This window comes from Rhinolophus hipposideros (genome assembly GCF_964194185.1).
Source record: "Rhinolophus hipposideros genome assembly, chromosome: 11".
In the NCBI taxonomy this organism is placed as follows: Eukaryota; Metazoa; Chordata; class Mammalia; order Chiroptera; family Rhinolophidae; genus Rhinolophus; species Rhinolophus hipposideros.
In genome coordinates this window covers 47,517,164-47,531,227 of record NC_138057.1, presented here as the reverse complement: position 1 = coordinate 47,531,227, position 14,064 = coordinate 47,517,164, and the positions used below count along the sequence as shown (strand labels likewise).

The 14,064-nt window shown below is 40.1% G+C and overlaps 1 protein-coding gene across 1 annotated transcript in view; it reads left to right on the top strand.

Moving 5' to 3' along the window:
- SLC28A3 (solute carrier family 28 member 3) overlaps window positions 1–10,141 on the top strand; it is a gene marked incomplete at its 5' end in the record, with an annotated part of 55,873 nt that extends 45,732 nt beyond the window's left edge. Inside the window, 6 exons of the mRNA XM_081066445.1 lie at window positions 599–767; window positions 1,172–1,369; window positions 6,415–6,496; window positions 7,189–7,287; window positions 7,533–7,653; window positions 8,471–10,141. Coding sequence (XP_080922571.1) covers window positions 599–767; window positions 1,172–1,369; window positions 6,415–6,496; window positions 7,189–7,287; window positions 7,533–7,653; window positions 8,471–8,597 — 796 coding nt within the window. The 3' untranslated portion in view covers window positions 8,598–10,141. The remainder of the gene's footprint in view (window positions 1–598; window positions 768–1,171; window positions 1,370–6,414; window positions 6,497–7,188; window positions 7,288–7,532; window positions 7,654–8,470) is intronic.
- Window positions 10,142–14,064: the final 3,923 nt, after the last annotated feature.

The following is a 14,064-nucleotide window of genomic DNA, read 5'->3' as shown; positions in this document are numbered from 1 at the left end:
ATATATGGAATACGTGTGATTCCATTTATAATTTTAGCAAATGTGTAAACCTACACAGCATATTATTTAGGGATACAGACAAGTAGGAAAATTGAAAAGAAAGGGAATGATAAGCAAATTTTAAGGGAGCCAGGTACCTCTGAGATTAGAGAGAATGAGATTGAGAAAGTGCTGAAGGGGCAGGAGGGTGGAACTCAAAGGTGACAGTGACATTCCATATCTTAAATGAGGTGATGGGTATTCAGGCCTTGAATTGTTAGTTCTTTTACCACAAACATTTCATAAATATTCTCTGGTAGCTACTTTTAATTAAATATCATTTTTAAAACCTGTAATATGTTTATCTTTTCCCAGTTTTTTAATTATAAATGACCCCATATAAAAGAGTTGTAGAACAGTTAGACATCCATCATCTACACTCAACGATTATAAATGCCATCATGATTGCATGGAATTCAGGTGAATATTTTGGCTCAGGCTTGAGCCTGAGAGTTGGTCTCTCCACCTGAGTGAGCTCTGATAAGGCCACTTCCATACCTGTGATGTCCATCCACCAACAACTCCTCAGTAATTCTGGGATTACTATTTTATCATAAAGTGATTCAAGGAATCTCCTAGAAGCCGCAACTCAGGGAGCCTCCTCATCCATCTCCCTGGTGGCCAGCATCGCTGTGAATATGATTGCCTTCCTAGCCCTGCTGTCTTTTGTGAACTCAGCCCTGTCCTGGTTTGGAAACATGTTTGACTACCCACAGCTGAGTTTTGAGGTATAATTCTACCATGTTTCTCCTCCATTTTGTTTCTGCCTATCTTTGTTTAAATATAAAAGGTTTGTGAACAGCCTTCCCTAACTGCCTATAGTGCACTCTTACCCAATATACACATTTATTGTGTATTCCCCACCTCCCCACCCCCTCTCTGTTCCTGTCACCCTCCTCCCCGCAACGTTCAGTCATTCTCTCCTGATCCCACCCAAGAATCCAGATTACTTCAAATGATCCAATTCCAACCTTGAGTCCCAGTGGATAAAGATGAGCAAGGATGTGTGAAAGGATTTCTATGCCTAAAGGAGACACACAAAGGGCAAGAACAGTCTTGCCACAGGGGGGTGGGGGGGAGAAGCAGAAGCTAATCACTACTCTAATAAAGTGTCTATTTTTGTTTTTTGTAGCTAATATGCTCCTACATCTTCATGCCCCTTTCCTTCATGATGGGTGTGGATTGGCAAGACAGTTTTATGGTTGCCAAACTCATAGGATATAAGACATTCTTCAATGAATTTGTGGCTTATGAACACCTCTCAAAATTGATCAATTTAAGGAAAGAAGCTGGACCCAAATTTGTGAATGGTGTGCAGCAGTATATGTCGGTGAGTAAATATAGTGATTTTCAGTACACTTTTTCATCACATATATATGAAGTCTGACAATTAAGCTCGCGAATTTGTTGCACCAATGTTGCTAACTTTTTTTGGTATCAGAGAGATTATTCATTATGAATTTGTACCAACTGGGTATTTAACAAAGTTTACTATTTGGAAGTGCTAAAAAGGCTGCGTGAGAAAGTTAGATGACCTGAACTTTTCGCCAACAATTTATGGCTCCTGCATCACAACAATGCACCAGCTCACACGGCACTGTCTATAAGGGAGTTTTTAGCCAGTAAACAAATAACTGTATTGGAACACCCTCCCTACTCACCTGATCTGGCCCCCAATGACTTCTTTCTTTACCCAAAGATAAAGGAAATATTGAAAGGAAGACATTTTGATGACACTCAGGACATCAAGGGTAATACGATGACAGCTCTGATGGCCATTCCAGAAAAAATTCCAAAATTGCTTGGAAGGGTGGACTAGGCACTGGCATTGGTGCATAGCTTCCCAAGGGCAGTACTTCGAAGGTGACCATAGTGATATTCAGCAACGAGGTATGTAGCACTTTTTCTGGGATGAGTTCGCGAACTTAATTGTCAGACCTGGTCCTTTCATCAGATAGTTACTGATGCCTCTCTGTGTCAGATACCATGCAAGACTCTCGGGAAACACAAGAGAAGAAAACAGACCAACAATCCCTGGTCTCTTGGAGCTCATCATGTATATAGCACCTCACAGTTTTCAGTTATGTTGAATTAATCAGTGTGCATGTGTGTGCACATGTATGTAGAGAGAAACACAACTAATCCTCACCACTGCAATCACTTGCTTTTCAGCACTATGGATCCAAGCCCAGAGTCTTATGAGCTGGGACTGGAATCAATCAATCAACAAATATTTATTGAATACCTTCTGCGTGCAGCTGACTTAGGTACTAAGGCCACAGCACTGAACAAATGATAAGGCCTCTGCCCTAATGGGGCTCATAGTCTAATGACCATGAAGGCCTCTTTCTTCCAGCGTAAAGAATTCTATGATCTGTGAGAAACCACCTAAATGCAACATAGTACCGGACATCCTACACCAATAGTGAGACACAGTTGCTACTCTCCAAGTGGATGAGAGAGAGAAGAAGCTCAGAGTCTGTGGTCTGAACCTTTGAAACAGCATCCTGTAACTATGTCAGGGCTTCAGGTCAGTAAGCTGCAAGGAGACGCTCGTGTCTTATTGGCCTTGGATGGGATAAGAGAACCCAGGTGAAGCCATTACGTAGGTCATATTTGCAGCTGAGTATCCAACTTTTACTTTCCTGAAGAACAAAACTGTCACACATGAAAACTCAGGGAAATAGTAAATGTTTCTGACCACCACCGTTATTTATTGAAACAATCCACTTGGAATTAATATCCTAGGCATACGTTTGGCTTTAAAAAGAAAGGGGAAGAAAAACATGCTGCCCAAGGTTCACATAGCGACTGCCCACCTCTGAACACCACCACAGTCTTTCCCAGCCTCCCAAAGGCCAAGCATGCAAATTCCCTCCCACATATTAAGAGATTCCAGGAGAGTATTGATTTGTATTTTACAGTCAAGGCAGTTCGACCCACACATCTGATATGAATAGTGGCTCTGTAGGTCTCCTGTTTTTCAAATGTTCATTCTTCAACTGACCAGACAATGGAAGTTGGCCCAATGTCCTCACTGTTTGGATATCACCACTAACCAGCTTACTTCCCTGCCAAAAGTAAACAGTAGGCTAGATGAACTGAAATGTTTTCCATCCCCAGCTGCCAGCTGCCAGGAGAAATTGCTTTTGTTAATGAGCAAAGCACGCTCCCAGTTGTGGCAGTGCTAAGCAGATTTGTGAACATGTTATTAAGAGGATAAAGACAAGAACAGTAGAGATGATTTGGGTTGGGGATGAGCCCAACTCCAGAGACAGGCACACAGAGGACATTTGGACACATAAGCTCAACAGCTTCTGCTAGTGTTGAGTCATGATGGGAAATGCATTTTTATTTTTCCAGATGTCTTATTTCCCGTCAACAAAATGAGTCCCTGCAATTTCTTGTTTACCAACCAAGAAGTGGTAGGGGTGTCCCAACCATCCTCTAGGAAATGTACCAAGTAACGGAAGTATAAGATCTGGGTGCATGAGGCAAAACCCCAATGTAATCTATTGAATTATGCCCATTGCTGACCTCCATCCAAGATATCAGAACATTTATGTAACACCCACATACCCAGAATGAGGTTTTTATTGCTCCATCATATTCTCTTCCTTAACGATAATACCCTATTTGTTGACATGTAATACATACCATGATACAGAATCAAAAGGTACAAAAAGATGCAGAGGGGAAAGTGACTCATCCTCCTATTTCTCTGCCCCTCAGCCCCTTTCCCTTTACCATATGCTCACTGTTCTAACCTGTTCTTTGCACTTAATGACATATCTCAGATGCCTTTCTAGATCAGTGTCTGTGACATACCCTGTTTCCCCGAGAATAAGACCGAGCTGGACCATCAGCTCTAATGCATCTTTTGGAGCAAAAATTAATATAAAACCCGATATTATATTATATTATATTATATTATATTATATTATATTATATTATATTATATTAATTATATTATATTGATTCGGTCCTATAGTAAAATAAGACTAGGTCTTATGTTCATTTTTGCTCCAAAAGATGCATTCGAGCTGATGGTCTGGCTAGGTCTCATTTTTGGGGAAACACGGTAGTATTCTATTGGATGAGCACACCATAATTTATTTTAACCAGTCCCTTGTTGTTCACAAACACTGTTACCAATCTTTTGCTGTTGGAGGTAGTACTACAATGATTGTCCTTGTACATATGACATCTTGGCTCATATGCAGGGAGAATTGTAGGATGCATTATTATTTATTTCATAGTGCAGTGCAGCTCTTTCCATCATGTAATCTTGCACATTTATGAGAAAAGGCAAAGTGGTATCATTTCAGCCTTCTTTTCCTCTAATTATAAAACTCTACGTGGCCACATCTGCATATCCCTTCCCCACAGCTCCCCAGAAAGGAGAGAGAGGAATCTCAAGTGCTTTGTGCCATCTCCCTTCCCATGGTCTCTTAATAGGCTCGCCTGATTTGAAGCCAATTGAACTAAATGAAAAGCACCAGAGAGAGCAGGGGATGAGAATGAGCTATTTCAGAAAGAGTGGACTGCTCAAATACTTGAAATATTTTTTCCTGCCTGCTATATGCACACTGAAAATCAACAAAAGGGTTCTCAGAAACCATGAAAAAGAACAGGGGTCTTATAATCAACAAAACTTACCATGACCACTTAATTCTTGAATGTAAGCTTTAAAAAAATCCAGTCAGTGAAAGAAAAAAAAACAAAACAGTCACCACTACTTCGAAGGTAGCACTGGCCTGGTTTGTTCTTTGAACCAAATCAAAAATTTGTCAGGATTTTGGAACAGAAAATCATTGTCTCAATTGTGTGGGTGCCTTTACCAGGTTGGATATGCCTTCAGTGAACAACAAAGAGCCTTTGTCAGTTCCTCAACCCGAGAAAGAATTATCTGGCCTGAGCAGCACCTCTGAACAATCAGAATAGAGCTGGGGAGGACCATGATTATGGTTTTAAAAATTCACCTTCCATCTTCTCACTGCCCTGTGTGAAGGATTATTAATTCTCCCATTTGTAAGCGGCCACCTAATATCCGGATGGTCAGAGCTGAGGAACAAAGAAAGGCAAGCATACACCACAGCCAGACCGAAAGGAATATCTCCTGTGATATCTGTGAGCTTCCGTTTTACTATGTAGTATAATTCCTTTTAAATTATATCCTCTTTACTGAAGTATAATTTTATATAAAAAGGCCCATTCTTGGTATACATGAGCTTTGACAAAAGTGTCACCATGACCACCATCAAGATATTGAACCTTTCCATCACACGTAAAAAGTTTCCCTCATGTCCGATTGCAGTCAACTCCCCTCGTCCCCAGTCCCAGAGAGCCAATCATCTTTCTTTCACTGTAGATTACTTTTCCTTATTCTAGAATGTCATATAAATGGATTCACTTAGCATTCATGTTGCTGCATATATTAGTTATTTTTATTGCAGAGTAGTATTCTATTTTATGGATATCACAATTTGTTTATCCATTTGCTGTCAAAGGACATTTGCACTATTTCCAGTTTGGGGCTATTATGAATAAAACTATGATAAATATTCATGTACAGTTTTCTTATGGGCATATGTTTCTACTTCTCTTTGGAAAATTCCTACGAGTGGGGTTGCTGGGTCATATAGGCAGTGTATGTTAACTTGATAAGAAACTGCCAAAGTGTGTTTGTATTTTACAAACAGTCTATGTCAGTTTACATTCCCACCAATAATATACAAGAGTTCCAACTCTTCCACATCCTCGCTAACATTTAATATTGTCCATCTTTTATTTAGCCATTTTAGTATATGTGTAGTGGTATCCCATTGTTTTAATTTATATTTCCCTGAGGACTAATGATGTCAAACATCTTCTCACGTTCTTATTAGCTATTTACATGTCTTTTGTGAAATCTTTTTGTCCATCTTTTATTGGGTGCTTGTCTTCTTACTACTGAGTTGTGACAGTTCTCTATACATTCTGAATAAGTCCTTTTGTCAAATAAATGTAATGTGAATATTTTCTGAGACCAATATTGAATCTTCAGCAGCTAGTACTATGCCTGGCACATTATAACAGGTGTCCAGGTCATATTAATGTTAGAAGTTATCAGTAAGCAGAAAATAGCAATTTGTGGAGGCCAAGACTACCAATCCCAAATCCTACATAGAGAATCTCTGAATCCATACAGCCCCGTTCCCTCCCTCAAACTTCAAGGGGAGCTGGAAAAGAGTCTAGGAAGCGACGAGTATTGGACATCATGCATTGTACATTCAATACTGATTCCATAGTCACAATAGGAAGCTCAATTAGGATGTCAGATTTATAAGCTGGGTCACCCCGTATATACATCAGTGTGTTTATGCTTATTTACAGATGCGTTCTGAGACAATTGCCACTTATGCTCTCTGTGGTTTTGCCAATTTCGGTTCCCTAGGAATTATGGTCGGCTCACTCAGTAAGTGAAAAGAATATTGTTCAACAACAGATGTAATGTAAACATGCTTCAAATCTCTGTTTTGTTCTCTAACATTATTCATAACAGGGAAAAAAAAGGCCCTGCAACAGCAGGAAATCCTTTGGGGTCAATTTTTTATCCCTGTGCTGCAAGGTAGTTTTCCTATGTATATCCAAGGTAACCTGAGGAAGAATTTGGTCAAATGGACAGGTGCTTCTCCACCCAGGGATGACGTAGGTTTCACTTTGCATGACAGTTCTAGGAGATTTGTAATGGCTACCTGAGGAAGCATTCTGAGGTCCAGTGGAAGTTCAGTAGGAAAATGCTGTGATTAAATTGTCATGTCTGCTATGGGCATAGTAGGTGAATGAGTTGCAAATATTTGGAATCCATCCTTGCAACCTATTTGCCTTGCCACACCCCCACACCTCATTCCAGGAGCCTTTTGGATGAAACTGAATAGTGGTTTCTTTGTGTGGACAAACTTCTTCCCTTCCTCACACACCAGAGAACTTCTCCAGATGTGGAGCTCATCACTAAGTTCTTGAACCTTGAATTTCCAGCTAAAATACTTTTTTAAGGTCAATTGACCTGAGACCCCAGCCCAAGAACACTTCTCAGAGGCTGGGACTTTGGAATTCTAATCAATAGTCTCAACATTAATCTCTCATGCTTGCTTCCATGTTTCCCAGCATCCATGGCTCCTTCCAGAAAGCGTGACATTGCCTCCGGGGCAATAAGAGCTCTGATTTCAGGGACCGTAGCCTGCTTCATGACAGCCTGCATTGCAGGTACTGCATTTAGTCCTTTGTGTCCTACCTATCTCCCCATACCCACAGGATGGAAGCTTTCTGGGGGGCAGTGCCTCCAACCAGCATATGGAGCATATGCTGCTGCAGAAAGCTGAGAGGCAGAGCTGCCGTTAAGCATGTTATAAAGTGAAATGTGTGGAGCACGGTGGAGGAGCTAAGAACAGAAAAAGACTTCAGGGACTTTGTTAATTAATAAACTCAATGGTACTCTGTTCCACTTTCAGGCATGCTCTCTGGCACTCCTGTAGACATCAACTGCCTTCACATTTTAGAGAATGCCTTCAACTCCAGTTTACCTACAAACACAACCAATGTAATATCTTGTTGCCAGAGTCTATTGAGCAGGTATTGTATTCTTGATTATAACTTCTTTATATCCATTCAAGACTACCCCATCCACGTATTTTTATAACTTCATGACTCTTACTTTATCTAAATATAAGAATGTGTGTGGCAATTCTAACCAGCTTTCATTTTGACTTTTTTCACTAAGACTAGGAGCCATAATACTAGTCAGTGCTGCTCAAGCATTTCATATGCCCCCACCTGTGTGTTAGGCATGAATTAGCTCACTTAAACTTTGCAATCACTATATAAGTTAAGTATTCTTCCTTTGCTAAGCATTAGATAAAATCAGGGCTTGGAGAGACTATGTCACTTGCCAAAGCAAAATGAGTTTATACACAATCAAGACAGAAAGACCCAAGAAGAGCCGATGCCCTTAACTAGTAGCCACTGTTAGTTACTAGATACTGCCTCTCTTTCAAGGGGATCAAGCAATGCAGGCTGTCCTGACAACATGGCGATGGGCTATGGAGGATGGGGGGGGGTCATGCCAGCCCCTCCCCCACCCTGTACGGTTTCTATTGACAAAATGAATATCCCTACCCTATCTGCCCTTCTTAATACGCAAGTGTTCTATGAGGATTTATTCAATCATTTCTTTGATTATTCTTGAGGAAATAGGGGAAGCTCTTGAGGCCAAATAGGATTTGAGAGTCAAAACTAATTCTCTGGTGCCCCGTCCTTAACCCACGCTAACCAGAATGTGAGGGAGGAAATCAGGTTCCCGCCCTGCGCTGTTTTTTCATGTGTCATCATCTACTCATCTGTGTCCGTCTTCTAAGGCTCAACTTAACTGTTTCATTCCACTTTCCACTAGAACTGTTGCCCAGGGTCCCGGCAAGGTCATCCCAGGAGGGAACCACAGCCTGTATTCTTTGAAGAACTGCTGCCAATTGTTGAGTCCCTCAACACTGAACTGCAGTTGGATCCCTACTGCATTTTGAGTTCACCCACTTCTCCAACAGAACTCTAAGTACAGGTGCTGAATTTTCTGCTTTGGGGAGAAAAAAAAAAAAGGCTATTCTCCACAGACTGACACTTCCATCATGGAATCAGCTTTAATGGGAAAGAAGAAAAGCAGGAGATCTGCAGAATCTTCCTCCCCTTCCCCCACCTCCCCAGTCCCTTCCCCATTGAGAACTATTATGGCGTCCCAAAGTGAGGTGTCTCCAGTCCCAAAAATGTTTTCTAACCTTACAATTTCAGAACATTTAACCAGAATACAGGTATAAATGACAGCTCACAACAACTGCACTATGACTCAGCCACTCACTTAGTGCAAGTCTCTAAGTAGTCCAGAGTGGCTTGTTTTAAACATTTCGGGTGAGATCACTCTGCATTCACACTGGCTCACCTGAAATAGCCCGAACTTAAATCTCACATGGAGGAGGACCAATCATCAGTGTCACCCACTCATTATCTGCCCTTAGGAAGTCCTGGAGAAATCAGGAATCCTGCAGAAGAACACCTAGACTATCCCGAAATAGGTTTTAAATCCTATGTGCTTAGAGGGTTATACCAGTCAGCCTAAGTTCAACTGTGCTGCAATAACAAATAAGCCCAAAATCTTAGTGGCTTACAAGTTTATCTTTCACTCCCATTATATGTTTATGGAAGGTCAATTTTGGCCATACTCAATGTTATCTTCATTTCCAGGACACAGGCTAAAGAAGCAGACCCTATGTGAGGCATGTTGGTCTTATGAGAGAGGGAAAAGAAAGGTGGAGACCACATGATGGCCCTTAAAACTTCTGCTAGGAAGTGACATCTTTCACGTCTATAGTCCATTATCCAAAGCTAACCATATGGCAAGCCTAATGTCAATGGCCAGGGATGAATTATCCTGTCACAGGGAGGGACGGTGATTCTTTTGAAGAAATAATATGATAGACCACATGGATGCATAATATCTATGTCTCCCTTTAAGGAGTCAGCCTATTATTATAGGGTATAACTGTATACCTATTCATATGCAAATGTGGTTATGTTCCTAGTGACAGGACTGGAAAATGGCACTACAGTTGAGTCAAAAAGCCATGGAAGGACAATTTGAGGAAGATAAGTAAGTCCTGGTTGAGAGGTCGATACATCCACTGACCAGGAAAGCATCAGCATCAAACTTGCTTCCTTAATGGATGCTGAGGCTTAATGTGTCTCAGGAGAAAAGTACAGAGACAACGGTGGGTGCTCTTTAAAGAAATGCTCATTACCAGTGTTCTGCATACCATGTTTATTGAGAAAACACAAACATTAAAAGGTGATTCACACAAAAGAAAGAATGTGAAAAAGATTTTAAAATACCTTACGTAATTTATTTATTTTTTTCCTTTTTGTTCATGTACAAGAGTAATTTTTTAAATCTATGTGTAAACAGTTGATTTTTTTTTTTTGTGGTGGTGGTGATGATGGTGATGGTGGTAAAGGAGCAAGCTAAATGCCCAAAGGACTGTTTATCTCTGAAATATAATACACCAGGATGTTTCTAGTGATTGATCATTTGTATCAAATTTTTCTTGGAACTCAATGTGCCCTTTTAGTATATAGACTTTATTTTATGAAAACATATTTATATGTCAATTCCCTCTGCTCTTTATGTTCTGGTGTCAGTCTTCATAAAAGCCTTTGGCTTAGTGTGTCAGGGATGCCAATTATTCATATGTTCTCCTTCATCTGCTATTATTTTTCTCTCTTTCTGGTCTTTTTAACTCTTTGCATTTTTCTATTCTGTTTCATTTTTAAGAATCTCTAACAGAATCTCTTTGCTGTTTCTAGTGTGCCTCTCTGACCAACTAATTTTCAAATTCTTTCTGTTGCTATCACTATTCCTTGGATATTTGTAGCTCTTAGCTCTTCTCTGAGCTCTTTTATTATTTCAAGGAAAACCATTACTGCCCTCTTTTTTAAGTATTTTTCTTTTTCAAATTACAAAAAGTAATATCAATTTGCAATTTTAAAATGACTATGTTACAGGTGCTCCTCAACTTACGATGGGGTTACATCCCGATAAACTCATCATACTCATAAGTTGAAAATATCATTAGCTGAAAATGCATGTAATACACCTAACCTACCAAACATCATAGCTTAGCCTAGCCTACTGTAAACATGCTCAGAAAACTTACATTTGCCTACAGGTGGGCATTAACTTGCATTTTATCTCAAGAGTAATTGCTTTCCTCTTTTTCTCACCAGAAGTAGGAGACACAGATGGGCATTTTGTAGATATGGGGATGAGAAAACAAAGCCAATATCCAAAAAATGCTGGCAACATAGTCCACTGTAGGGTATCAGTCGTTTGTTTACCCTTGAGGTCACATGGCTGACCAGGAATCGTGCTCACTGCCACTGCCTAGCAGCACGAGAGAGTATCTTTTACCACATATCACTAGCACAGGAAAAGATCAAAATTCAAAATTTGAAGTTCGGTTTCTACTGAATGTATTATCACTTTTGCATCATCATAAAGTAAAAAATCATGTCAAACGATTGTATGTCGGGAATCATCTGCATACACACACATATCTTTCTCCCCCCACCTGCCCCAACCCCAGCTCTTTCCAGTACCACACCCCTGAGATTATTATTGTTTCATTGTGACCACATGCACCTTTCTCCAAACATAGAAGAATGTGGGAGATTTGTTGTTTCTATACAAATAGAATGAGCCTATTTACATATCACCTTCGACTACTTTTCACTTGACAATATACCTTGGAAATCCTATAAGGCACTTGTAATTCTAGCTCTATGCTTCTCTTCCAAGTATTGTGTCTGTGTGTCTGTGTGTGTGCGCACAATTCACATAAGACAATATGCTACATGTTCCTAATGAAACCACTTAATGGAGGTTTTGTGTTGCGTGGTGATGTCTTCACTCTTCTTTAGCAGACATAGAAGCCGAACCCCAGTTTATCCTCTACCCACCCACCTATAGTCTTCTAAGATGGTGTCTAAGTTACCTACGTGTTTGCTCAGTTGTCTGAAGTCACTGAGTGCTGGCAGCATGCTGCGGTCAGCAGCTGCACACTGATCTGATTTCAAGCCAATGCTGTGACATATATTCTTCACTCTGCCTAGTCTGCCCATGAAATCGAAGCCCTCAGCCTTCTCTCTGAGTCTGTCTTCACACTGATACAGTGTTCACTAATCTGACAGTCCTTTTTCAAAGATAGTATCATGAGTCCAGATATGAATGTTTCCTAATTTCAATGAAGATGGAAGTTTGCTTTGCTGCTTACTATTCTCCTTATTGTTTTCCACTGGTTTGCAAAAGCAGTAAGGGACAGAAGTGGCATTTCTCTCCCCAATGCAGAAACTATGGTTATAAACAAATTCTCTGACCCTATAGAGACCGTAGGGTCTCAGCCAAGATAAGATTGGAGTCATGGAATATAGACAATTTGCTTTGATTTTTCCCCCCACTGGTAAAATCAGAACATCCAAGCAATTAATTAGATTTGAGTGGCAGGGTCTCTGTAACTACACAGATTACTAACATGCATTCATTTTGCAAATGCCCCCAACTAATTGCTTTTATATTTCTGTAGTTTAATTAGGCTGGTGGGCCACTGAAAAGGGCTTGAGACATGCACTTGCCCAGTGAGGCTGACTTCCAATTACAGAACAATTCTAAAATCAGGCATGCTTATAAAAGACGCATTAAAGGACACGATGTACCAGGAAGGATAACTACTCTAAACGTACTGGAGCGGAGGAAGGGAAGGCAATCATTCACATTTAAACAGGCAGGAGCACAGGACCTAAGGAAGAGATGTCTGATACAGGCTCACCATATGGTGCTAATGAACCATATGGTCCTAAGCGTAGCTACTTGTTACAACCTGTTACTTAATTTAAACAACAACAACAACAACTTGGTTTTAAGTTTAAGCAGGAAGGAAATTATACACCTACCGATTCTCCTTCTGGATCGGAAGACAGCACAAGCTTATGATGATAATTATGTTTTCCTTTATGTTATTATATAAAGGCAATATGACTGCCCCCTGGGTGTAGAGTGAGTACTTTCAATCCTGGTTATTATTGGGCTACTTGACATTTTTATATAAAAAGACTCTTGAAAATAAACAATGAATCTGCACCAAGTCAGCCCCTCTTACCCTAATTATGCCTTTTGCAAAATGGGAAGACAGTGACTAATATTGAGAAGGGTACAGACCTGTAGCCACGGAACAGAGAAAAGCACTCAAATGACAACCGTGAAATTTAGTCCTCTGGCAACGGACAACCAACCACTTTACCATGAGAAACGAGGATTAGAAACAAAAACTGTCTTACAAGTCATGTTAACATGCAGTATCAGCCCTATATCTTTCATGCACTGGGCATACTTCTAGTAATATTCATAAAGGATTGTAGAACCCTACATGGTTCAGAAATGCTTCAAGTCCTCTTGCCACGCCCCCATCCCAGAGAAAGGCACCACACCCATGGCTAAAAGCAAATTTGGGGCAGTATTTCCTGGTCTAATCTAAATCCCTTCACGTGCAGAGTATCTACCTCATTCCATAATTGTTTTCTCACATGTCTGACCATTAGACTACTAATTGTTAGGGATCTCTAGTACCTAGTATCTGGCTTCTAGTAGACATTTGGCAAATGTTTATTCAGTGAATGAATGAATGAATATTGCAAAATGGCTAACCTTCACATAGACAGAAATAGTTAACTGGGTCACTGATAAAAACTTTAAAAATCTCATAAAAAATGAATACTCACAAAATTGCAAAGCATAGGCAAGTGTATAATTGAGAAATTGGAAATTTCCTCCCGCCTCAATCTCATTCCCCTATAGTTGGCCACAGTTAACACTGCTAATTTTTCTCTATATATAATAAACAATACCATAAGTTATAACTATCAATCTGGAGTGGATGTGTCTTCTTTCAAGCCCAATGCCTAAATCACTTTCACCTTCCATTTTCTGGCAACGTCAGGCACATGATTTTGCTTGTCTTACATTAACTGTGTTGTACAGTGATTAGCAAACAAAGTATCAGGAGACTGGCCTTCCTGATATAATTGGCAAAGGGAGTCTGCAATTTAGTAGTATTGTCTATGTTGAAGCTAAATGGATCCCAATACTCAACATAAATAGGCATATTTAAATAACCAGATTCTTTGTGCTTTACATGAGCAATTTTCCTATTATCACGTTTGGAAAAGCTCTTATAGGAAATGGAAAACTACAAGCTGGTTGCTACTTCTGGCAGGCTTGGTAGTATGCTTCAGCAGCTAAGGCTTCAGCTCTGGAGCTGAACTGCCAGTGTTCCAGACATTAGCTCCATTACCTTAGATATTTAGGTAACCTCTCTGTGCCTCAGTTTTCCCATCTGTAAAATACAAATAAACTTATCACCTCTACCATATTTTTGTGAGAATTAAATAACA